Source organism: Eumetopias jubatus, unplaced genomic scaffold, assembly GCF_037043125.1.
Source record: "Eumetopias jubatus isolate StellerSeaLion01/CBP00866 unplaced genomic scaffold, mEumJub1_p1.0 scaffold_15, whole genome shotgun sequence".
In the NCBI taxonomy this organism is placed as follows: Eukaryota; Metazoa; Chordata; class Mammalia; order Carnivora; family Otariidae; genus Eumetopias; species Eumetopias jubatus.
The window spans coordinates 88,288,067-88,309,190 of record NW_028274821.1 but is presented as its reverse complement, the minus strand read 5'-3'; the positions used below and the strand labels follow the sequence as shown (position 1 = coordinate 88,309,190).

Sequence of the window (21,124 nt, the reverse complement as noted above, 5' to 3'; positions counted from 1 at the left end):
TCCCGCTCCCTCACCAGAGAATGGTTAAAAAATAAAACGAAGTTGACCTTTTAGACAAAAGCAGGCAATTCAAAGAAGGAGGAGAAAAATTACAAACGACCACCCGTAAACATTTGAAAAAAACTGCCAACCTCTGAATAAGCACAGAAATGTAAATTAGAGGAGATGGCTTTTCCAGATCAGGGTGGCAGATTAAAACCATCCGGCATCGACTGGGAATGGGGAAGCAGGAGCTCTCCTGCACTGCCGGTGGGAGTCTTGGCAGAATCCGCTGAGGAGGCAACTCAGCACTGACTTTTGAAGTAAAAACGACACAGACCCATGGAGCCAACATTCCTACTTGTAGGCACCAACCCTTCAGGGGCTCACAGAAATACACCAAGGTGTATATAAAGGCACTTACTGCACAGAAAAAAGGTAGAAACAGCGCATATATCAATTGACAAGGCAATGGGTAAATAATAATATGCCCATATAATGGAAATCTTCATAGTTTTTTTTTAAAGATTTTGTTTGTTTAGTTGAGAGAGAGAGAATGAGAGATAGAGAGCACAAGAGGGAAGAGGGTCAGAGGGAGAAGCAGACTCCCCGCCGAGCAGGGAGCCCGATGCGGGACTCGATCCCGGGACTCCGGGACCATGACCGGAGCCGAAGGCAGTCGCTTAACCAACTGAGCCACCCAGGCGCCCATCTTCATAGTTCTTTAAAAGAATAAAACCTAAATTACTGACATAGGAAAACAGCCTAGATATTAATAAGTGAAAAAAGAAGGGGCGCCTGGGTGGCTCAGATGGTTAAGCGTCTGCCTTCGGCTCAGGTCATGATCCCAGAGTCCTGGGATCGAGTCCCGCATCGGGCTCCCTGCTCCTTGGGAGCCTGCTTCTCCCTCTGCCTCTCTCTCTCTCTCTCTCTCTCTGTCTCTCATGGATAAATAAATAAAATCTTAAATAAAAAAGTAAGTGAAAAAAGAAAATTAAGCTATATTATATATAACATAATCTCATTATTGCAAAAATAGCTATACATACTCACATAAATGTGTATCAGCATATGCATTGGAAAAATCTGAAGGATTAAACCCCAAAGTTAATTAATAGTCATCTCTAGGAGGTAAGATTTATAAGGGACTTCCATTTCTAAGTTACATATTGCTATTAAAAACTAGCATACGCTATGGGGCGCCTGGGTGGCTCATTCAGTTGAGCACCCAACTCTTGATTTCAGCTCAGGTCATGATCTCCTGATCTCAGGGTCATGAGATGGACCCCCGCATCGGGCTCCATGCTGGACATGGAGCCTGCCTAAGATTCTCTCTCTCTCTCCTTCTCTCCTCCCCCCCTCCACATTCGCGAGCCTAAGCACGCACTCTCTCTTTCGTAAAAAAAAAAAAAGAACTAGCATACAATAATTTTATAATCAGGAAAAAAAAACTTTTAATGGAGTTTCTATATTTGCAGAACTTGGGGAAAGGAAAACACAGGGCAGTTCCACATGCTGACCTAGAAGCAAACTTCACACCAAAGTGGACCGCTGAGTATGAGTGGCCTCTCTAGCCAAAAATACCTGGCCCACACTGCAGGATTCCCTTTACTTTATGACACTGGAAAATACGAGCCCTCAGTCTCTTCTCCGTAATTCCAAAATCCAAAAAGTTCTAAAAACCCAAAGTTTTTAAAATAAGTTTGGCACAAATTCTTTTCGTACAAAACTTAAACCTAAACCAACATGAGAACATTTATAGGCTTTGCAGATCCCTCTTAGGGAATTTAAGTTTTGCTGCAGAAGTATTTTTGTTTGATTGTGGGGTGCTCCTTTCTGAAATCTGGGAAACCCTGAATTCCAAAATACACCTGGCCCCAAGGGTCTTGGACAAGGGCCGTGCCTGAATCCACTATTGAAGATCTGTTGTATTAGTTAACACCTTCCTTTAAAAACCCAAACTCTCCAGAAAGAGTCATTCACGACATACGATAATTTCTACCCCTGCTGTCCTCCTAAAATCTAGCTGACCATTGCCTGCATGGAGAAAGGGGACAGGGGCCTAAGATGGTTCTGGAACATGTGACATTTGGGAGAATGGAGCATGCCTGGAGAGGCCCCGAGGAGAGGGAAAGCTCTAGAATACCTGGAGACCTGACGAGGAGGACAGAGAATCCGAGATGAGAGCAAGGCAAACCTCTGCCTAATTTAAAATTGAAACCAGAGCCCAAAAAACAAATCAGAAACTCTCTTCCTCCTCCCACCTGTTCTACAAGCCCTGTTCCCAGAACCCAAAACTGAGGCCCCTACTATTAGTAAATTACTACCTTAATATGCTATTAAATAGGGGCGCCTGGGTGGCTCAGTCAGTGAAGCGTCGGCCTTCAGCTCAGGTCATGATCTCAGGGTCCTGGGATCCAGCCCCACTTCGGGCTCCCTGCTCAGCGGGGGTCTGCTTCTTCCTCTCCCTCTGCCTCCTCCTTCCTGTTCATGCTGTCTGTCTCTCTCTCTCTCTCAAATAAATAAATAAAATCTTTTTTTTTTAAAGATTTTATTTATTTATTTGACACAGAGAGATACAGCGAGAGAGGGAACACAAGCAGGGGGGAGTGGGAGAGGGAGAAGCAAGCTTCCCACGGAGCTGGGAGCCTGCTGTGGGGCTCGATCCCAGGACCCTGGGATCATGACCTGAGCCAAAGGCAGACGCTTAACGACTGAGCCACCCAGGCGCCCCAATAAATAAAATCTTAGAAAAAAAAAAAGATGCTATTAAATTAAAAGCTTTGTAGGTCAGGCTGGTAACCTAACATCATTGTTTTTATGGGAAAATGTGTTCCACATTCCAAATAATCAACTTGCAAATGATCATTAGGAACAGAGAGTGCTTCTGTAAGTTCCCTGCCAGGGGACAGCCTTTCTGAGTTATTTCACAGGTGGGAAACCAAGCCAAGCCTGGTACCAGAGGAATGGCTTTCCTGTAGGAAGCACTGCAACAACCACTAATGAAACATACACACATGTTGTTACCAGAACATGCAATATCAAATAAAAGAAACAAGCCTTCAAACCAGGGTCTTGATGACTGAGTCCCTCCAGCCTCAGACTCTATCTCTGACAAAGGTGTCACGGTACACCTACAAGCTCACAGTAAAAGATGGAAGTATCTAGAGTTTTAGAGATGTTCCCTAAGCCCCGCCCAAAAGTATAATGTAATATCATCTGTCATTTGAGAACTAGCCTACATGTTCAACCTGTACCACCTTTTAAAAGGACAACAGCAATCAACATTTCCTGACTACTCCCCATGCCCCGTGTTTTGCCCACATCACCTACGGAACACACACTACAACTCTGTTGAAGGTATTAACAGCCCCATTTTCAGAGATAAGCAAGGCTCAGAGAATGTGATCTGCCAGGCAGAGCCAGGTCTGTACAACTCTAAAATCCAAGGTTTTCATCACTACACTGTCTGAGTGAAGTAGTTCTTTCTACTTGTTCCAAAACGTCCTGTTTCAAACTTCAAAGGAGGACCACCTCCCGGCACCTGGCTCTTTCCAGCCACAGATATCCTCACTGCGCCTTCATCTCTTTCAGCGCATGGGCTATCTCCCCAGCCACCCAACTTCGGAGACACATTCATCTCACTGAGAATTCTGGTTGGCTTCTATCTCTCACAGGCATTACCGGAACTTCTAAGGGCACAGGCACAGAAGTTTTGTACCAAATGAAGTAAACGTCTGGTTTCAAATGCCCTAAGAGACCATACCCAGCTCTTGGTTCATCTATTTGGTGCAGGGAAGGGGATGCCTTTTTTGATCTTCATAATTTCTCCTTCCTGAGACCTTTCCAGGGATCCCAAAATGCAAGACAGTTAGAAGGCATAACCAATGCGTTCAAAACATGAGCTGTGTTTGGCCCGTCTATTCGCCCTGTCAGAACTTTAAATCATCTACGGTCAGTCCTTCCTAGCTCGGGTGCGGGAGGTGGGTGTCAGCAAACAGCCTTCCCCCTTCTTCAGGAAACGGGTCTCTATCAGACCCTTTCCCTAGTACTTCCATCCTAGTTATTTGAGATGAACTAAAGCCAAGCCACAGCGTAAATAAAAGTTACAGATCGTGATGCCAGGGAGGGACTCATCTTGCACAACCAGCTTTTTTTAAATTAGTGGTTTACACAACCAAGGGCAGCTTCTCTCAATAAATTTTCAGCCCCTGAAACCCGCCTCCAAGAGGGAGAGAGGGTAGGTGGAGGAGGGGTGGGCAGGGTGCGGAGGAGTCTGGAAACGGGGTGGAGGCAGGCCCAGGCCCACAGAGCACCACCCCTCACCCCCCGAGCAGGCTCTAATAAAGAAGGCAGCCACCAGAATCACTGTCGACCCCGTCCCTGGCAGCTTCCCCACCAGCTCAAGAGCCGACTTCAGCACCAGCAGCCCAGATGTGGAAAAGGCCTCCCCACTGGCCACGGCGCTGCCCGGGCTCCCCAAGTCCAGGTGTTGCGCCCCACCCGCCACCCCTTCGCAGCCCCGGGTTCTCGCCGCTCCCCAGATGCTCCCAGCACGTCTTCCTCAGGGCCCAGCAGCTTCTACCACCCGAGTTCCTCCACCTCCCGACCCGCCCCCTCCCCCGCGGCCGAGCCCCCCCCCCCGCCCACACACACACCACACCCCTTCCCCGCCCCCGCGCCGGGTGCCGCCCCCGCGCCCCTACCCGACCCCGGCCGGGCCCGGCCCCGTCCTACCTGGCGGCGACTGCCGCTCGCCCTCAGCCATCTTCCTCCCGCCAGGAGCCGGCCCGAATGCCTGCAGTCCCCTCTCACCTTTCACCCCCGCACCCCCTCCCTTTCCCCGGCTCCACCAGGCGCTCAGAGCTTTCTGAAGAGAAAGGAGGACCAGCCGGCTATAACAGAAAACCGAGAATTGAAATCACCCCCGTGAAGACGACCGCCATGCTGGTGCGGGGCACTCAGGGAGCATGCCCAGTAACGGCTGGCTCGCGGCTGCGGCGCTCACGGGGAGGCGGCGGCCATGTTGGTGCGGGGCAGCTGGGAGCATGCGCGCCGACGGCCGGCTCGCCTCCCTACCAGCCCGCGGTCGGCCCGGCCATGGGAGCGCGGCAGCCATGCTTGTGCGGGGCGCTCCCCACCTGTCATCTTTGACCCTATCCCGAGGCATATTAGAGGACGTTCCCCTATTGACATGGTTGTGTTCTTCTGCCGCTCTGAGAGTAGCGCTCAAGGACACCAAACGGACTGAGAGGGGTGCACGCTACTGCCTCCAACAGCTTAGACAGCCTGTGGAGGTGGGAGACGGCGAGCTGGACAGCAGCCTTTTTCTCCCCTCTTCCTGGGTTCCACCGCCTCGCGGGGTCTCGCGACCACTAACTGCGCCCTCGGCTCCGCCCCCGGCCAGCCCCGCCCGGCGCTCTGGGCTAACGGCCCGGGCCCGCAACCGGCTGGTGGCCCCGCCCCAAGAATCCTCCTCCCGGGGGCCCCCTGCCCGCCGCCCGCCGGGCCCGGTGGGTGGGCGCCGGGTCGCCTCTACCGGCCGGCGGCGGTGACTCGGCGACCTTGGCCCGGAGACTCTAGCGGGGACCCACCGGCGGCGGCGGCGGCGGCGGCGGCGGCGGCAGTGGCGGCGGCGGCAGCGGCGCAGACTTTGCCCAGTGCGGAGGACCGAGCGGACTGTGTGTCCGCGGGCGGGCCCCAGAGATGTTGGCTTTCGCGGCCAGGGCCGTGGTGAGTGCGGCGAGGACCCGGGGCGGGCGGGCCCTGGACGGGACGGGCGGGCCGCGAGCCGGGCCAGACACGCAGCTGCGCCGGAATGGAGAAACAGGCCATGGAGGCGACGCGGCCGGGTGGCCACTGTCCTGCCCGGCCAGCAGCTGCTGGGGTGGGATCGGCAGGTGGACTAACCCTGCTTGGCAGAGGAGGGGACGGAGGCTCAAGGTCAGAGATCCGATCGAACGCACGTCGTGTGGCTCTAAACTCCAGCCACCCGAAAAAGATAGTGGGGACCCTGGCTTCAGGCAGCACCTCCACCCTTAGACCCAGAGCCAAGGAGCTGAGGGACCGGGAGTCTCTCCCCCTGACTCACACACCTGTCGCATGCTCAGCCTGAGCCATCTATGCCCAGGCCAGAGCCACTTCTCCAACCTCATCCAGTTGGTCATTCTCCTTGGGCTTATCAAAATGGCCCTTGGGGAGCTTTGTGTGGCCAGAGAAATTCATGTGGAGGCCTCAAGCTGGGCGGCGGGGAAGATCCTCTGAACCGGCAGGAGGCAGCAGGTGGCAGCCCCATACCCTTTGTCTCCACCAGTCCCTCCCTGCCAGCTTGTCCATGTCTACCCCAGAATCCTCCCCACAGGACAGCAAGCAGTGCTGCCACTCTGATTTGAGTTCCTTTCCTCTCTCCTTCAAGCATATCTCTGCTTGCATCTCCTTCTGTCTGTGCCAAGAAGGATGTCCAAACAGACACTCCCTGGCCCAGAGGGCTGAGGTTACCCATCTGCTGGCCCAGAGGTTCTTCCAGATCTCCCAGAGACCTAAGGCTCCACATCACCCTTGCCACTGACACCTGAGCAGTGCCCCCATCTGACAGACAGCTTCTAGGTCATCCTCCAGGACCTGCTGGGTGGCCTGATCACTTTACTGCTGGGGAAACTGAGGCAAGGAGAGACTTGGCCAGAATCCCCCAGATCTGGTGACTCAAATCTAGCAGAATCCCAAAACCAGCTGCCTCCTCCTTCAGTTTATTTTTTTAGTGCCCGAAGTCCTCCACTCTTGCCCCCAGGTGACAGCTCAAGAGAAGCAGGCTTTGGTGGAAGGGAGGCCCGGAAGGGCTCCAAGAGTCCTGGAGGAAAACGAAATGAGCTCTTAGCAGCCCCTCGCCACTTAATGGCCCTTTCCCAGTGTCTGCTCTCTTGCACCAAGCCCAGTTTACAGGACTGATTTCAGGGTTGTGGTGCAATCTCAGTGGCCAGGCGGCTTCTGCCTCCAGCCAAGTTTTCCATCATTACACAAACCTACGCAGATTCCAACAGGTGGATTTTTAAAATTCTTCCTCGCCCTGGCACCAGACCCACCCAGAGAAGAGAGGAGAACATATTCCAGGTTTCCTTCTACTCTGGTGCCTACTACCGGCCCCTTCACCTGCTCCCCAATCCTCTACTTCTGGCAGCCAACAAGGATGCCTGCCAGCGCCACAACCCTAGATGCCACCCTAGCCACCGAAGCCGTTGCCACTGCCACCTCTGCGTCCCCCTGAATCTTGGTTCTTCTCTTTCCAGCCCAGGCAAGTGGCTGTCTCTTGCTAGGTTCTGCTCGCCCACTGGGTAGCACAGTTAGGCTTAGAGGCCCAGCCCAAGGCAGAAAGACAGGGCTCAGAACCTCAGTCCTGCCATGGAAGACGGGCAGCAGAAAGAGAAGGTATGGAACGATCCTCCGCCACTTGCCTACCCACTGCTGCCCACAGCCTCGGATCTCCTATTTCTCTCTCTGCCCACCTCCAGAATCTCCCCCATTTTCTCTCTCTGCCACCTCTCACCCACCTATCAGGCCATTCAGCTCTTGCTTACCACGGCACTGCCCCTATGCCGCTTCTGTGCCCATCCCGCAGACAGATGAAAACCAAGGCCTGGCCCTCGCCCAAAGGTTCTGTCGTCATCCGGCTCCTTCTGACTTTCTCTTTATGCCTCTTATTTCCCAGCTTGGCAAGGGTGGGAGAAAAGGAGGTGGGGGGCCCCTGGGCGGGAGCGGTCACCTCACTGCTTGCTGGCTGGCTCATTGTGCTAGGGTGAAGAAGGTGGGGCCTTGTTGCTTCCAGACAGGTGAGAGGTCGCTGTCAGCTCTGCCACCCCCAACAGGTGCCATTCACCCTGACTTGGTTCCCGGTTACCGGGATCAATGGCCACACCCCCGCCCATCCCCCTACCTGCATCCCCAGGCCCCAGAGAGGTGGAGACACCTACAGTTTGAGGGCTGGGAACCCAGGCAGGCACCACCCAAGAGGCTGTCTCTGACCCCGGGGATGGGCACATAAGTGCCCGGGACCAGAGCTTCAGGATTGCCAGGGTCTTCCAGAGCCGGTGAGAGAATGAGCAGGATGTTCTGCTGCCTGCAGGTGAAGCCCCTGGGCTTCCTCAGGCCCTCCTTCTTGATGAGTGTCTCCAGCCGCTTCAAGGCCCACCAGGATTCGCTGCCCCGGTTGCCCGTGCCCGCGCTCCACCAGTCCCTGGACCGCTACCTCAAGGCTCTGCAGCCCATCGTGAGCGAGGAGGAGTGGGCCCAGACCAAGCAGCTGGTGGAAGAGTTTCAGACTGCGGGGGGTGTGGGGGAGCGCCTGCAGAAGGGGCTGGAGCGCAGGGCCAGGAAGACGGAGAACTGGGTGAGTGGAGCTCCCTGTTCCCACACGGGTTGAGGGGCCCGGGGCCCTCTCAGAGGCTCAGGTCATGAGAGGATCCCTCGCTGTGGCCTGTTGCCGGCCTCACGCTGAATTTCCTAGCACCGGCTGCTCTGGCACATTCTTTCATGCCACGGGGTTTCTTGAGCGCTTCCTCTGTGCCTCGCACTAGGCCGGTCCCTGAGTGAGCAAGAAGGACACAGTCCATGGTCCCTTGGGGCTGACATTCAAGGAGGGTGGGAAGCAAGGTGATTAAACAGCATACAGGTGAGTGGATGAGTTTCTTTCCGGCAGTGAAGTTCACCAGGAGAAAAAAGGGAGAGAGGAGAATGGCAGTGTCTTTGTTTGGAGTGGGCTGAGAGGAGGAGGCCTTGGATCTAAGACAGAGAACAGCCGGGGCAAAGGTGGGAAGAGCCTAGCATGTCTAGCAGCCGAGGCTGGAATGTAGAGCAGTGGCCTGGGGCTGGGGGTGGGAGGCGCATCAGAGGAGGGAATCTGGGCTGGAGTTCAGTGGGAGGGGGCATTGGTGCTGTTCAGTGACAGATTCGATCGCCCTGGTTCCTTGTCCCCATCTGCCATGCAGGTGTGCACAGCTCATGAAAATGGGTCCACACTGATGCTCCGTGCACTTTTCTATATGCATCTTACACCTCAACACGGTGGAAAAGAACCACCCCGACTGCTGGGAGGGAAGCGGGCGTGGGGGTGGGAGGCATGGGATGAGGCTGGCACTGGCACCCCGAGGGGGATGCCAGCAGGGAGAGGGCAGACGAGTCAGTCCCCTCTGTCCCGTGTATGTTCTGGAGGAGGAACCAGTGGCCCTTGCTCATAGGGGTTGTAGGGGGAGCCGTCCTGACCTAAAGCAACTGCGTGGGGGGGGGGGGGGGTTGGGGCGGGTGGAGAGGGAGACTGGGCCAAGACGGGGAGGGCCGAGGAGGGAGCAGTCTTGTGGGAGAGAACCAGAGCTGGGTTCCAGCCATATGAGGTGGGAGATGCTCTGAGTGGGGCAGATGGAGGGCTGGGGGCTGCACACAGAAGGTAGGAGTCATCAACTGGCAGGCGGCATGTACTGAGCCTCGGCAGGCACTTAGAGAGTCTGTGGTCTGGCGGTTTCCCAACAGTTTTATCCCGGAACTCCTTCCCACAGAAGCTTCTAGCTAAAGAGGTAGGGGTATCCCCTTCTCCACTCACAGGGCCCTCGTGCCCAGCAGGTTCTCAGCGGGGGAATGCCCACATCTGCAGGATCTCCCCTTATTTCCCAGCTCTGGCCAGAGGCCCGGAGATCCTGATGGAGTGGGGGCCCCTGGCTGAAGGGCAGCCCGGCTGCCCCCAAGGGGAGGGAATTCCTGTCTGCTCCTCCCTGACCCACAGTGAGGAAGCTGAGGCCCAGAGAGGTAGATTGAAAGCCCAGAGCCACACAGCTGCTCTCAGGGAGGCCCTGAGCTACACAGGAGTGTCTGGCCGACCAGGAGCCCTGTCCTCGGGTCACAAGTCAGCAGACAGATGCTGCCCCCTGGCCTGCTGTATAACCTGGGCACATTGTCTCCCCTCACCCCTTGCCAGGGGCCCACAGCTGGTGGCCTGGTGCTGCAGGCCAGCAGTTCCCCAAGCAGAAACTGTTTGGTGAAGAGGCAGGTCCCACCGCCATTTGAGAGGGGAGAGGAAACACAATGGGGGCGTGGGGTGCCTAGGATGGAGAGACTGGCCAGAGAGGTGTTTCAGGCATGCGCTTGCAGGGGCGGAGCGAGGGGGGTAGTACGACCAGCACGTGGGGCTCAAGGATGATAGTCAGTGGTAGGCTGCACAGCCCGGGGATAGTAGCCTTCAACAGCCTGTCCGTGGCTGGTCCGCAGAGACACTGCTCCCCCAGTGGAAATAGCGCCCCTTGGGCAGAGGACAGACCACCAGGTGGAGACACAGGATGTGGTACCCACATCTTGTCCCTAGGGCAGTGATTTACCCTCACAGGGAGCTTTCCCCAGATGGCCCTGACCTGGAGACCCAAGGGAGTGTCTGCACCCCAGTCTGACACCAACAAAACCCAGGCCACGGAGGACCAGGGTCCCAGGAGCTACACTGCACTGAGCCCGTGCATTCCTGGCTCCCTGGAGAATATCTACCTGGGACGGTCAAAAACACATTCATCAGACCTTATAGATTTTTCCCTTTTCCCCTTTTTTGTTTATCCGGCATATATTTTTTTCTTTCTAAAAGTAGTAAAATCATTGACCAAAAGTGTGTAAGAGGGGCACCTGGGTGGCTCAGTCAGTGAAGCGTCTGCCTTCGGCTCAGGTCGTGGTCCCAGGGTCCTGGGATCGAGCCCCGCATCGGGCTCCCTGCTCAGCGGGGAGTCTGCTTCTCCCTCTGCCTCTGCCACTCCCCCTGCTTGTGCTCTCGCTCTCTCTCAGACAAATAAATAAAATCTTAAAGAAAAAAAAAAAGCCTTGTAAAAGAAAGGAAAACGATTCCCATTTCTGCCTCCTCCCCTCACCCCACCCCACCCCCACCCGCAGGTTTCCTGCCCAGTCACTCTCTCTGGAATCTTTGGCTTGGCAGTTTTGTCTGATTTATCTTGCTAAGGTGGATTGCCTCAGGCAAAGGGGAAATGATGGGGTGCTGCTGGTGGGTTGAAGGGGGTGGGGGGCTCTGGATCTGAGCATTCACTCTGAGGATCTGCGCCCTATAGAGGGGGCAGAAGGGGCCCAGCCAGGTCCCCGCCCACGCCTCACAGGCTCTGGTCCTTTTCCCAGCTGTCTGAATGGTGGCTCAAAACAGCCTACCTCCAGTACCGCCAGCCCCTGGTCATCTACTCCAACCCTGGTGTGGCCCTGCCCAAACAGGACTTTGTGGACCTGCAGGGACAGCTCCGGTGAGTGGCCGCGACTGGGACGGGGCTCCGGGCATGTCCAGGGCCCTGACGTCCAGTGCCTCGGGACACTGCAGGGGCCCCAGTCCTGGTCATTGTCTTTCATCCCCACATGCAGCCTTATGAAGTCGGGAGTATCATCCCTACTTTACAGCTGGGAAACTGAGGCTCAGAGCAATGGTAGGGCTTGCCCAAGAGTACCTTTCAGGATTGGCTGATCCAGGCCAGAAAGCAGGGTCTTTCTGGCTCTGCAGCTTCATAACTGGTTGCCACACTGTGGACCACGTCTCCTCCCTCCCTCTAAACCTGAGGCTGTCCCTCACATCAGTTCTGACACTTCACCACTCTCCTCTCTCTCTTCAGCTGGCCACAGGGGTGACCTTTATACACAGTCCCTTTTCCACATTAGGCCCTGTCACTTGCCCTGGCCCCTGTTCCGGTACAACCAGGGATAAAAATACCAGTGACAGGCATCTCCTGCCCAAGGACCAGCCACCCAGGGCTACCACCTGCTTCTCTTAAAGGGACCAGGGTACCCCAAGAATTCTGACTCAGACTCCAGCCCGTGGTCCCCATGGTCCAGGGGCAGCCCAGGTGTCAGGCGTGATTGGCGTGGCCCAGACCATCCAAGGAGGAAGGTCAGGTTGAGAGAGGTGGCCTGGGAGACACAGAGGCCCCCAAACAGGAAGGTACCTATCAGAGGGGACACCCTGAGCCACTGCCCTCCCATTCATACTCCCTGTCCCCCAAGGTCCCCGGTCCCTCTATAACTGAGGTTTCAGAGAAGGGTGACCTCCTTCCAGGCTCCAGGCTGTGGTTCAGGGCTTTAGGCCCTGTGTGGGTTGAATCCACCAGCACTGACCAGTGAACCAGCTATAATCGTAACTCCATTCATTACACCTACATCCTGCCAGGGCTTGGCTGAAGCATCTCCCAGGGCCCTCTAAGAGTCATCCCTCTAGAGATAAGAGAAAGCTGGCTCAGAAAGGCAAGCTGGGACTCAAACACAGGTCCTGCCCTTGAACACCTTCATGCTTACCGCAAGCAGTGAATCAGAAGTGAAGCAATCTGTCTCCTTTGACTCGGCCCCTCCCGTCAGCCCACGGGTGTCCCTGATCAGGGACCTTCCACTAGGAGTCCACACAGCTTCTGATCTCTAATTGGTCCCCCCAGGTTCGCTGCCAAATTCATCGAGGGCGTGTTGGATTTCAAGGCCATGGTTGACAAGTGAGCAGCCCGCCCCCACCCCCCCACCCCTCCCAATTCCCACAGCCGCTCCAGCCTGGGCTGGGGCGAGGCCAATCAGCGGACCGATGCTGGGCTGGCCCAGAGCTCCTCGCTTCCAGTTCCTGTTGGCCCAGCCGCTGTTGGGGTTGGGGAGACAGAGTGCGGGGATTGGGACACCGAGGTCCTCTGCTCCCGCTGCTGAGACCGCTGCCTGGCGACACGGTCCCGACAGACCCCTGGAATTGGTGTCCCAGCCAAACAAAGAGGACCCCAGAGGTTGACTCACTGCTTCATCTCTCCTGTGGGCAAACTGAAGCACAGAGGGGGAAGGGGGTTTCCAGGGTGACCCCAGCAGGGCCCAGCCAGGGTGGAAGACAGGCCTCCTGACCGCAGGCCAGGCCCTGACCCAGCCCCGGCTCCTGCTGAGTGGGGGTCGGGACACCGCTCATGTGAGCCCCCTTCTCAGCCATGCCCAGCAACAGCTTCCTGCCGGTCTTGCCCTCTTCCCCACTTACCTGCCTGGTGGCCCCCCTCACTGTCCCTCTGCCCCCCCCCCCCCGCAGCGAGACCCTGCCCGTGGAGTACCTGGGGGGGAAGCCGCTGTGCATGAACCAGTACTATCAGATCCTGTCCTCCTGCCGCGTGCCAGGCCCCAAGCAGGACACGGTCATCAGCTTCAGCAAGACCAAGAAGCCGCCCATGCACATCACTGTGGTGCACAACTACCAAGTGGGTGGGCTCCCAGCCTGCTGCAGGGGAGGAGGGGGGCAGGGCCAAAAGTCAGCCGCCCCACCGCACAGGCCCATGCGTCCCCAGGAATAGGCATGCCCTAGGCGTCTCCACCGGGTGCCCCGCTAGGCCCCAGCCTGAGGGCAGCCAGGAGGGGCCCCGGGCCTGGCCAGCCTGGGGGAGAGCAATGCAAGGCCCTCCCCGCCTCACACCCGTGGCCTGACTTTGTCCCCTCGGCAGGGCCTGGGCCAGCCAGCACTGGCTGCAACTTCTGGGCTGCCAAGGCCAGGAGGAAGCAGGGGTGGGAGGTAACTGCGGCCAGTCTGAGACACACACACACACCCTCCTCCCTTCTCTCCACTTGCCTGTGCCCGGATAGTTTTTTGAGCTGGATGTGTACCACAGCGATGGGACACCCCTGACATCAGATCAGATCTTCGTGCAACTGGAGAAGATCTGGAACTCGTCACTACAAACCAACAAAGAGCCCGTGGGCATCCTCACCTCCAACCACCGCAACTCCTGGGCCAAGGCATACAACACCCTCATCAAAGGTGCCCCTGGGTGGGGGTGGAAGAAGGAAGAGAGGCCCCCACTAGGCCCCAGGCAGCCACATTTCTCACCGAATCCTCTCAAGTCAGAGTGGGTGTTGGCCCATTTCACAGATGAGGAAACTAAGGCTTGGTTGGGTTTAGTTTCCCTCTGTTAAGTAGCAAGTTATGGTAACAGTCGAAGTCCTCTGGCTGCGGACCCCACCTCTGCCTCCACGTTCCTTCCAAATCCTGTGTTGGTCAGGGCATTGTCCCCAGAGCCAGAACCCTGTGTTGGCCCCCTGAGCCACACTGGCTCTCCATGTGACCTGGGGCTTCTGTTTCCTCAGTTCTTTTTTTTTTTTAGATTTTATTTAGTTATGCACAAGAGTGGGGGGAGGGGCAGAGGGGGAAGGAGAGGGACAAGCCGACTCCCGGCTGAGCCCCGGGGCTCCAACTCAGACCTCACGACCCTGAGACCCTGGCCTGAGCCAAAATCAAGAGTCGGGTGCTTAAGTGACTGAGCCACGCAGGCACCCCTCTTTTTTTTTTTTTAAGATTTTATTTATTTATTTGACAGAGACACAGCGAGAGAGGGAACACAAGCCGGGGGAGTGGGAGAGGGAGAAGCAGGCCTCCCTCTCAGCAGGGAGCCCGACGCAGGGCCCGCCCAGTCCCAGGACCCTGGGATCATGACCTGAGCCGGAGGCAGACGCCTAACGACTGAGCCACCCAGGCGCCCCGCCTCTTTTTTTTTTTTTTCAGTTTAGTTTTATTTTGTTAGAAATTTTTACACCCAACGTGGGGCTCGAACTCACAACCCTGAGATCAGGTGCTGCAGGCTCCTCCGACGAGCCAGTCGGACGCCCCTCTGTTTCCTCATCTCTCTTTTTTTTTTAAGATTTTTATTTATTTATTTGACAGAGAGAGACAGTGAGAGAGGGAACACAAGCAGGGGGAGTGGGAGAGGGAGAAGCAGACTCCCCGCCGAGCAGGGAGCCCGATGCGGGGCCCGATCCCAGGACCCTGGGATCATGACCCGAGCCGAAGGCAGACGCTTAACCAACTGAGCCACCCAGGCGCCCCTGTTTCCTTATCTCTAATGTGGGTCCGGGATTGGGCCCTGCCTCACGGGGTGCCCGGGGGGCCGCAGGGTCCTGTTGAGGGTAAAGCATGAGATGAATGCTCTGGAAGCCCCTGAGGCCTCCCCGGGCCTGACATTCAGCCCCATCTCGCACCCCTCCCGCCTGCCTCCACAGACAAGGTGAACCGGGAATCAGTACGCTCCATCCAGAAGAGCATCTTCACCTTGTGCCTGGACGCCCCCATGCCCCGGGTCTCAGACGATGTGTACCGCAACCACGTGGCCGGCCAGATGCTGCACGGGGGTGGAGGCAAGCTTAACAGTGGCAATCGCTGGTTCGACAAGACGCTGCAGGTGAGGACTTGGCGGGGCCAGGACGCACACCCAAACTTGGCCCACTGCAGCCTCAGGACTTCCTGCCCCTCACCTGGGCGTCCCTGGCCTCCCAGCTAGTAAAGCAGGTGGGAAGCCAGCAGGTGGATGTGGCTGTAATTACCGGGCGGTTAGCCTGTCATTAGCGGGCCTGGCCCAGAAACCGCTGTCACCCCTGCAGCACATCAGAGAGAGCCTGGGCTGTGGGGCCAGGCAGAGCGACGCGGTCTTGGCTCTGACTTTCCCTCTCTGCGCCTGTAAAATGACCCCCAGGGAGGGTACTGCAGGGACTCAGTGAGGTGTATGAGTATGGGACGTGCTTGCTGTGGCCTGGAATGGGCCCAAGGCCCCTGCTGAGCGTTCACTGTTACTGATAACAGTAATAAGTCAGCCTAACCCCTGAGATGGCTCCAGAGAGGCGCTTCCCACGGACCCAGCCAGCAGAGAATGGCTCCAGGGCCCTGGGCCTGACAGGTCCCTGCTCCCCTCCATAGTTCATTGTGGCAGAAGACGGCTCCTGTGGGCTTGTGTATGAGCATGCGGCAGCAGAGGGCCCCCCCATCATTGCCCTTGTGGACCACGTCATTGAGTTCACGTGAGTGTGGTTGTCCCACCCTCTAGCCAGTTCCCTAGCTCCTGGTGATAGGTGACACACACGGGGGAACGCCCCTCTCCCTTGGGCCTGGGAATCTGTTTCTTCAAATGAAGCCAGAGGAAGGAAGGCCTGGGCTTAGAGTCTGTCAGACCTGGGTTTGCCTTCCGGCTCTGCCACTCCCCAGCTACAGGACCTCAGACAAGTCCCCTCCCCTCTGCAGGCCTCCTCCATGTGGCTCCTAGAAAGCTGGAGCGAAGGCATTTTTCTAAGGAGCAAACCCAGGGTCTCCCTAGGCTGGCTCCCTCCAGCCTCGGGGACCTGTGCCCCACCCCCACCCCAGGCCCAGGGATGGACCCAGGCTCCTGAGGCCTCCCCGTGTCCCTTGCAGGAAGAAGCCCGAGCTCGTGCGGTCCCCCATGGTGCCCCTGCCCATGCCCAAGAAGCTGCGGTTCAACATCACCCCCGAGATCAAGAGTGACATTGAAAAGGCCAAGCAGAATCTCAGCATGTAAGCACTGGGCACAGATGGTTAAGTTAGTTTAAAAGCCCGGGGCCCTGGAGCCTGCTGGGCTCCTGTTCCGGGTCTTCCGTCGTACCCGGCTGCTACTGAGCCTGCCCTTGGGCCTTCCCTGGGGCTGGCAGGGGCTGCCACGTGCCAGCCCCTCACCCACCTCCCCTCTCCCCACCCCCCCAGCATGATCCAGGACCTGGACATCATGGTGATGGTGTTCCACCACTTTGGAAAAGACTTCCCCAAGGCGGAGAAGCTGAGCCCCGATGCCTTTGTCCAGATGGCCTTACAGCTGGCCTACTACCGGTGCGCCCCGCCCCCACCCCGCCAGTGGAGGAGGCATGAGGCCTGGGGGTGGAGGCGGGGCAACCTGCCAGGGGGGTGCTCAACCCCCTCTCCCACCCAGGATCTACAAACAGGCGTGCGCCACGTACGAGAGTGCCTCCCTGCGCATGTTTCACCTGGGCCGCACCGACACCATCCGCTCCGCCTCCGTGGATTCGCTGGCCTTCGTCAAAGCCATGGATGACCCCAGCGTGTCGGTGAGTGGTCCGGGGTAAGGGTGGGCAAGCTGGCCTCCCTTCCTTCCTATACGTTCTGTCATCACACCACTGATTGAGCACCTACTGTCCTTCCAACCCTTCAACCCCTGGGCGCTGGGAATCTCCCAGAAGGTGGAGTCATGATTTGGCCCTGAGCTTCCTGGCAGCCAAAGACTAAAAGAAACTGTTCGTTCGTTCACTCGTCTGCAGCAAGCATCTGCCCTGTGGGTCAGGCCTCGGGGAAGGACTGACGAGAGAGAGGGCAGTTCCGGTTTCTGCTCTCAGAGGGCGCGGACACTAGTGCTGGCTGGGAAGTGGGCTGCTGGGGTGTGGGCAGCAGGAACAGGGAAGGGACATATACTTCAACTCCCTCACCCCCTAGGAGCACCAGAAGGTGGAGCTGCTGCGGAAGGCCGTGCAAGCCCACCGAGCCTACGCCGACCAGGTGACCGAATGACCTCATTTCCCGGCTGTCCATCTGCCTGTCCCTCCCTGCGGCAAATGCTGCTCACCCTTAACACAAACCCCTCCTCCCCAAACCTTGGGGCACTTGGGGCACCTGGAGCCAGGCTGAATATTGCCCTTTTAAAGTTGGAGAAACCGAGGCTCAGCCCAGCGACTTTGTTGGTCCCGGGTTAGCCTCTGGATCTTGCGTCATGCTCTCTCCTCAGTGTCCCGGGAGCCCAGGACGCTGACGGTTTGCAGAGTCTGGCCAACAGCAGCGCTCCTGCCCTCTGACAGCTTGGGCGGTGGTCAAGGGGGCTGGAGGCCTGGCACCTGCGTGTGCCAGGCCCTGCCCGCGTTCCATGCAGATGTCCGTTTTGATCTCACTGCCACCCTGTAAAAGGAAATTCAGTGACCATCCCCATTTTATAGATGAAGACACTGAGGCTCCAGGATGTAAGTGACCTGCCAAGGCCCCGTAGCCAGGATGGGGCCAGGCCACCCATCCTGTGGGCCTGTGTTCTTAAATCCTGCCCTGTCCCCTCCCTGGACAGGTCCCTGGGCCTCAGTTTCCCCATCTGTAAAGGGAGGGCTGTCCTGCCTGGACCCTCTGGTCTTGTGAGTCCAAGGGACCACTGCATGGAAGAGGAGCTGCTGCTATAGGCCTTTGAGGAAGGTCAGGGGCACCCTCTGGGCCTGCAGCCGCTGCACCTGATAGCTTCCCCTCTCACAGGCCATCCGCGGGGAGGCCTTCGACCGGCACCTGCTGGGACTGAAGCTGCAGGCCATTGAGGACCTGGTGAGCATGCCCGACATCTTCATGGACACCTCCTACGCTATCGCTATGCACTTCAACCTCTCCACCAGCCAGGTGGGCCACTGCCCCGGAGCCATCTGGGTTTTCCTGCCCTCCGGGCCCCTGCCACTGCCCTAGGCGCCCTGGGGTGGGATGGCACAGACCCCGCTGGAGCTAGACAAAGGCTCCACTGAATAGAGCCGAAGTCCAGAACATGGTCAGACCTTGGTGGTGGCGTGACCCATAGAGGCTACCCCATGTCCACTGCTGAAGCAGCTGAGTTCTGGTGGAAGAGCTGGGGTCAAGGGGCTGTGCTGCAGCTCAGGGAGACTGAGGAGGAGTCAGAGCCCCCCCCACACACACCCCCCACCGTGGGAGAATCACCTTCATTCATTCATTAGTCAGACACGAAGGAACATCTAAGTCATGCCATCCAGTGCTGGGCACTGGGACACAGCAGGGACAGACCACCATCCTGTGTCCCTGGGGGCTCACAGTGTAGGCTGGAAGCACAGGGACCAAGGCAGTGACGCCCCCCCCCCACCGCCCCAGGAAGTGCTGGGGGTCAGGGGAGGCTCAAGGAGGGAGCACTTAAAGCTCCCTCGGGAATGGCAAGGACAGCTCTGTAGACGGTTGACTCCAGAACTGCGCCCCAAAGGAGGAGGAGAAGGAAGGCATCCGCTGGAGAAGAGGGCAGAGCACAGTGCGAGCAGAGATACAGAAAGGCCAGCTGGTGCCACCGCGGGGCTGGAGGGGAGCCCGTGGGGTAGGGTGGAAGCCTCAGTCCTGTGCTGTCTCCAGGTCCCTGCCAAGACAGACTGCGTCATGTTCTTTGGGCCCGTGGTCCCAGATGGCTATGGCGTTTGCTATAACCCCATGGAGGCTCACATCAACTTCTCCGTGTCGGCCTACAACAGCTGTGCCGAGACCAACGCAGCCCGCCTGGCGCACTACCTGGAGAAGGCACTCCTGGACATGCGCGCGCTGCTGCAGAGCCACCCTCGGGCCAAGCTGTGAGCCCCCTGTGCTCAGGCCTGCCGGTGTCACAGCCGTGCCCACCCCGGGTGGGCCGCCCACCAGCGTTCCGCTCCTTTGCTCCCTGCCCGCCGGACCTTGCAGATCTGACTAATGCAGGGCCGGCATCCCCCAGCAGGGCCTGCAGGCCTGAGCCAGGGCCTTCCATGGGGTCATCCCCAGCATTTGCTGGGGCCCGGGTCCTGGGCTGAGTTCAGAGGCTGAGCAGGACGGAAGGCCCTGGCGCCCGGTGCGTCACCCATGAGCCCACCTCCAGGGAAAGGAAGCCGAAGAGCCCGTCCCTTGCCAGGGCAGCAGACTGGGAAGTCCTTTTCCTGCTAGCTCAGCTCTAGCCAGCCCCCTGCCCTCTACACTGCTGGCTCCCAAGGATCTAGAGATGGGACTCTCTAGAGCCAGGGGCTCCAGGCCTCCCCGAGACTGAGGCCAGGGTGCAGGGTGTGCCGGGAAGGGAAACCCAAGGCCTCGACGCGGCCCACCCTGCATGGCAGAACCGTGTTCCCCGGGGCGGGGGGGTGGGGTGGGGGAGCGGTTCTGTGCTCTTTTGGATCATGTGGCCCCTGAGCCCCGACTCGCTCGCTTCCACTCAGCTTGATTCCTGAACCATGTTGATGGTTGTATAACAGTAACGTGCAAGGTGATTAATAAAGCAGAAATTAGTCGGTGGAGAGGTGTTTCAGCCGAGGGGGCAGGCAAGGTGGGGCAGACGCCTTGCCTTCTCTCAACTTGGCCTGCATCTGGGAGTCAGTGTCCAAGCAGCCAGCAGGCCCAGAGGCTCCCAGAGCAGCCAAGAGGAGGGTTCTCGGGCTTCGGCTGGGGAGCCGCAGGCCAAGGCCGACCTCAGGGCACTTAGCCGGCAATGGCACCAGACCCAGGGCTGCCGTCTCCACTGACTTGGGCCTCCCTGTCCATGGGCTGTGGGTGGGAACGACTACTCCTGGGGGCTGGGGGGCCTCCCAGGCGCGGCTGTGGCGGGCTGGGCAGTGTGGAGCTGACTCGGGGCCTTCTCCTGCCGCCCCGACACACACACTGAGCCGGCAGCGGCCGCGGCCGAGCAGCCTTGCTCAGCCCGGCTCAGCCCCAGGTGCTGCCAGGGCCTAGTAGACACCAGGTCATGCAGCTAGCTGATCAGAACCCTATACATGCCCCCAACCGCCCACAGCTTGCAGGGCCAGGGTGTCCTGCCAAAATCAAGTACGCTGTTTACGGACAGAAGAGTCTCCTACTCAGAAGGGTACTGGCCCTAGGGAAGGCACCCGTGAAACACCCCAGAACAGGGCCGAGGAGGTGGAGTTGGGAGAGGTCGCAGAGGCGACCTGGCTGACTCGGGACAATCACGTGAGGGTAGATCCTCTGGCTTTCTCCATCTTGCAGATGCGGAAACAAGCTCGGAGATGTTAAGGTCACCAGGCCACTAAATAGCAGAGAGACATTTCCAGAGGAGCCCCCATAGCCAAGCACCCAGCCCCAACACCACACCCACTCAGACAACCCGGGGCAGCGGGTGGAGGAGAAAGGAGCCCAGGGTGGAAACGGGCCCGGACTCGGGGCCCCGAGCTGGTTATGGAGGACAGAGGGCCCCAGCCCGGGAGGCACAGGAAGGTGCCAGCTGGACCAAGGCACTGACAGGTGAAGCTAACCTGTGCTAGGCCCTGGGGACCATCCAGCCTGATGGAGCCTCCTCACAGCCACACAGGTGGGGACTCAGTGTCCCCGTTCTCTGATGAGGCTAGGACAGGGTATGCCCCTTGCCCAAAGTCCCAGGGAGCAAGAGGTGGGGCCCAGAGAACGGGGGGAGTGGGTGTTGTCCGAGGCCTGGCCACTCCTCAGGACCCCAGCACGGCCAGTAGGGTGGGGTGATGCCAGGGGAAGGGGTAGGGGAGTGCCCTCGTCTCAGGGGCCGTGAGCAGGAAGGCCTGCCAGAGAACTCCACAGGACACGGCCTCCGCTCTGCCGCTGGAGAGCTTCGGCTGGCCCTTGGCTTCCCTGTGCCCAGGCATCCTCGTCTGTACCATGGAGGTG

The 21,124-nt window shown here is 58.1% G+C and overlaps 2 protein-coding genes across 5 annotated transcripts in view; one reads left to right on the top strand and one right to left on the bottom strand.

Moving 5' to 3' along the window:
• The window catches only part of PTPA (protein phosphatase 2 phosphatase activator), a 30,152-nt gene extending 25,143 nt beyond the window's left edge, over positions 1-5,009 (bottom strand). Inside the window, exon 1 of one of the 3 annotated variants that reach the window (XM_028107958.2) lies at positions 4,717-5,009. In XM_028107958.2, coding sequence (XP_027963759.1) covers positions 4,717-4,747 — 31 coding nt within the window. In that variant the 5' untranslated portion in view covers positions 4,748-5,009. Of the gene's footprint in view, positions 1-4,339; positions 4,359-4,378; positions 4,466-4,716 lie in introns of those variants that run through there. The other 2 variants (XM_028107959.2, XM_028107960.1) reach the window with 2 other exon arrangements.
• A 409-nt stretch (positions 5,010-5,418) lies between these two features.
• On the top strand, positions 5,419-19,768 carry CRAT (carnitine O-acetyltransferase). Of its 2 annotated transcripts, XM_028107956.2 has the most exons (15): positions 5,419-5,712; positions 7,263-7,401; positions 8,096-8,359; positions 11,125-11,243; positions 12,414-12,467; positions 13,031-13,196; positions 13,576-13,750; positions 14,986-15,164; positions 15,677-15,777; positions 16,166-16,285; positions 16,472-16,594; positions 16,695-16,830; positions 17,213-17,275; positions 18,008-18,145; positions 18,872-19,768. In XM_028107956.2, exons 2-15 carry the CDS (start codon positions 7,375-7,377, stop codon positions 19,085-19,087), a joined length of 1,881 nt encoding a protein of 626 aa, XP_027963757.1. In that variant the 5' UTR covers positions 5,419-5,712; positions 7,263-7,374; the 3' UTR covers positions 19,088-19,768. The 2 variants fall into 2 exon arrangements, with proteins under 2 accessions (XP_027963757.1, XP_027963758.1); XM_028107957.2 differs by lacking the exon at positions 7,263-7,401.
• The last annotated feature ends 1,356 nt before the right edge of the window (positions 19,769-21,124 follow it).

Coding starts and splice junctions, on each gene's coding strand:
- CRAT (XM_028107957.2), top strand. CDS start 5,686: ATGTTGGCTTTCGCGGCCAGGGCCGTG. Junction 16,286..16,471: donor GCCAAGCAGAATCTCAGCAT/GTAAGCACTGGG, acceptor CCACCCCCCCAG/CATGATCCAGGACCTGGACA. Junction 16,595..16,694: donor TTACAGCTGGCCTACTACCG/GTGCGCCCCGCC, acceptor TCTCCCACCCAG/GATCTACAAACAGGCGTGCG.